The following is a 3,729-nucleotide window of genomic DNA, read 5'->3' on the forward strand; positions in this document are numbered from 1 at the left end:
AGAGATTGCTTCTTTGAATCGTTGCTACCAAAGCAGTCAGTAAGCAAAATCTATCTGCATAGATCGCCGTGTTATGAATATTCCTCATTCACTTACTCCGAGACATTTCCTGTTCAGATAATGCATGCCTTTAGGGTCCTATAAGTCCCCCCACAATGGGCATTTCTGCAGTCAATCATCTTTTTTTTTTTTTAAATCAGAAAATATTTCAGGTACTTCCTTAAAAATAAGGAGGAAATTGTTTTCTTGTATTTCCTTTTATTCTCATCCTTTCTGAAATGTTGCACCGCATTAAAATTAGCACTCTGAGGTAACATGAAGGTAGTCCAGATTTTCTGTTTATCTAAGTTTCTAACACCCCCCCACCCCCCTGGCTGAGGAATTCTGGGAGTTGAAGTCCACAAGTCTTAAAAGTTGTCAAGGTTGAGGACCCCTGCTTTAAAGGATGATGCTGAGACACACACGCACAAACACACAGAGACGTGGTTTAAGCCATTTAAATGTGTTCTGTAATTCCATAGTAGAGTATTTTGGCAAGATTTTCAGAGTGCGTGACTTTTTTCAAGCTGTTAATGTACTGGGTTCACACTAGAAAACTAGGGGAGGAAAAGACAAATTGGTGGGGCCAAGAAAAATCCCGAAATCAGATTTTAAATTAAAATACGTTTAAATGAACGAAATACAATTAATGTGATTTAATTCTGTATATTTTAGAATGTTGCCGTCGTCAATCATGAATGCCTAGTTATGCTGCAACTTGTGGAAAACCCTGGAATCTCTACTCCAGGCACTTGGGGGCTATATCTATATGTAGCCCTGAGAAGAATGGAATAATGATGGGATGACTGTAAATTGTAAATGCTGATGTTGTTAATTTACAGGCAAACGATTCAAGTGGTTTCTGTAAATTGTTTTTAGCAGATTTCCCATCACTTGTACTGTAAGAGGCGAAAAGAGACCCATTCAAGAGAATGAGTGAACTGGAACAATTACGGCAGGAGGCAGAACAGCTCCAGAATCAAATCAGAGTAAGATGTCTTTCTAACATATTTCATGGTAACCCAAGGAGATCCTTTTGCGAACAGAAAGGGGGACATTTTATCTGCCCCTGTGCAGTTTTCTCCATAACCCCCTCTCCTGGTATGATATTGCCCCAGGATGGATGAAGGAGTCTTGAACGAGGCTTCAGGGCACAGTGCTGGGCCTCTTTCAGAGAGCATCCATTGGATGGATCCTTGGGTTCAGGGTTGACTTCTGAAATCTTATTCATCCTTTTTGTGATATTTGCAGCCAGGGAGTGTATGTGAGCCCTTTGCCTAATGATATGCTCCTTGCCAGACATAGCCTGCCAGAATGAATCTCTCCCCCCCTTAATAAACACAGTAATTTGGTATTGTTATGTAAAGTAATCCTTTAAATTTTCTTTTAAAGGATGCAAGAAAAGCATGTAGCGACACAACTCTTGCTCAGGTGGGTTGCCATTTACTTTCCCTTCCCGCTCTGCTTCTTTTTCTAAGCAGCTAACAGCTATAAGGCAATTACAGCATTTAAAATGGATGTGCGGAGTCTGCAATTTAGCAGAAGTTCCTTGTTAGGAAAAGAAAAAGGTTTTGATCTCTATCTGACACTGACTCTGAAGATCTGCTAGTATGTTTCCGCAATAGTTTTAAGGGGCTCAAAAAAGAAATCAGTAAATCAAAATAACAGTCATGCCTTCTTGGACTTGTGTATTGGTTGTAACCCCTTGCTCAAGCTTTATTCCATTTGAGTACATTAAACCCTATTTTTAAAATCACGGTTTATGGAACCATCTGTAATTGGCCAGATTTGAATATTATACCAAGTCACAAAGAATGGGTTTGTATGTTGTGCAAAATCCCAAACTTATGATACTATAACTTAGCATCAGCAGTCTTTTCATATAAAGAAATTGTACATCACAAATATAAGAAAGAACTTAGCACTATTAAGTTATTTCTTATACTCTGTTGTCATATATTCTTATGCTGTCCAGGACAAGGTTTGAAAAGTGTCTTTCTCTTTCTCAGATCACCACAAGTCTTGACTCAGTGGGTCGAATCCAGATGCGTACAAGGCGTACCTTGAGAGGTCATTTAGCCAAAATTTATGCTATGCACTGGGGATCTGATTCAAGGTTTGTATGAATACTTTAGGTGGGCAAAATATAGGGTTTTTTTTTTTAAGGAGTTGTTTGTTTCTTGGCCATATGAACAGTTTCATTTGGGGGAAAAAACCAGGCTGTTAATATGGAAACAAAGTTCTCTTAAGCAAAAATAAATGTAGATTCTTGGGAACATATTCAAAGCTTTAAAAAAAAACAACCTGTAATTTGAAAATATGTTTGCTGTATTTGGGATTTGACTCTGAGACATTAGATTTTAGTGTTTAAAAATATTATATTTTGTTCCTAAAATAGCTTTTGTTAAAAAAAAAGAGCATGCATATATATTTACAGTAACATATTTTATGAACTGAAACAGTATTTAGAAGAGTAGCATTTAAAATAGAACTTTAGAAATTTATAGTAATAATTCCTTATTTTAGGCAGATAGGAAAAAAAATGTTCCTTATTTTTAAGATTTAAGCTGTATATATTGAGAAGTTTTATTGTTCAGGGTTTTCCTGAATATTTTAGCACCCCATATAAAATAGATTGGAAATTTTATGTAGATGGAGCTGCCTCAGTCATTTCCTGGGAAATTACTCATTTACATTTAATATAAATAAAATTCTTAGGAGGAGGAGGAAGCATACACATGGTACTATTACAATGAATAGGATGAACCTATTTATCTTCTGTTGGGCTGTTCACTCTTCACCAACAGTGTACAATATTAGAGGGTCTTCCTGATTTCTCATCTCATTGTCAGTTTATCTGGGTTTTAATCCTATACACCGGCAGTTTCATCTTGATGTTCTCCAGTTCGGTTGGATTACTACTCAAAGCCAACATGATATTTATTTATTAAACTAATGAGCTGCCCATCTCACCTAGAGATGACTCTCCGTGTCTTAACAATCAATCAAAACAGCAATATGAAACATTAAAACAATAAATAGGAATACTAAAAGTGGTTTAACTTTGACAAAGGTGGGAAAAAAGAAAGCGAGATGCCTATAGGGGAGGGAGGAGATGGGGTTTTATCTCTGACATGGCCCCATTGAGCCTCGGGCCAATTGGCAGAGCCAAATCTTCAGATCCTTTCAGAAAGCCAAAAGAATAGTTGCTGATTTCACCTGGGATGGCACAATGTTCCAGAAGCCAGGAGCCATGGCAGAAAAGGCTCTTTTCCTGGACCTCGCCAGCTGAATTCCTTGATCGATGGGGTCCGCAGCAAGCCCCTTGTGCCAGCTTGGGTAGGACAGGCCAATCCCATTGGGCCGAGACGGTTCTTCAGATAACCTGGACCCATGCCATGATGGGGGAGAGCCTTCTCTGTGGCAGCTCCTGCCCTCTGGAATGACCTACCCCCCGACCTACGTACAGTTGCGGACCTGCGCCTTTTTCACCGAGCCCTGAAGGCCCATCTATTCCGTGCGGCCGGCCTGGCGTAGTTTGATTATGTTTCAGTGGGGTTTTTTGTATGGGTGTGTTTTTAGAACAGGCCTGTTATTTAATTCGATTTTAGAACAGAAACTATTTATTTATTATCGTGGTTTTTAGTATCGCCTGTTCACCGCCCTGAGTCCCGTAAGGGAGATAGGGCG

The 3,729-nt window shown here is 38.9% G+C and overlaps 1 protein-coding gene across 1 annotated transcript in view; it reads left to right on the forward strand.

Annotated features, from left to right (window-relative positions):
* Positions 1 to 922: 922 nt before the first annotated feature.
* LOC107301002 (guanine nucleotide-binding protein subunit beta-4-like) overlaps positions 923 to 3,729 on the forward strand; it is a gene marked incomplete at its 3' end in the record, with an annotated part of 6,210 nt that continues 3,403 nt past the window's right edge. The window contains exons 1-3 of the mRNA XM_015830275.1: positions 923 to 1,028; positions 1,432 to 1,470; positions 2,049 to 2,159. Of these exons, the coding sequence (XP_015685761.1) occupies positions 972 to 1,028; positions 1,432 to 1,470; positions 2,049 to 2,159 (207 nt within the window). The remainder of the gene's footprint in view (positions 1,029 to 1,431; positions 1,471 to 2,048; positions 2,160 to 3,729) is intronic.

The sequence above is a fragment of the Protobothrops mucrosquamatus genome, unplaced genomic scaffold (assembly GCF_001527695.2).
Source record: "Protobothrops mucrosquamatus isolate PMUCROS unplaced genomic scaffold, P.Mucros_1.0 scaffold9538, whole genome shotgun sequence".
In the NCBI taxonomy this organism is placed as follows: domain Eukaryota; kingdom Metazoa; phylum Chordata; class Lepidosauria; order Squamata; family Viperidae; genus Protobothrops; species Protobothrops mucrosquamatus.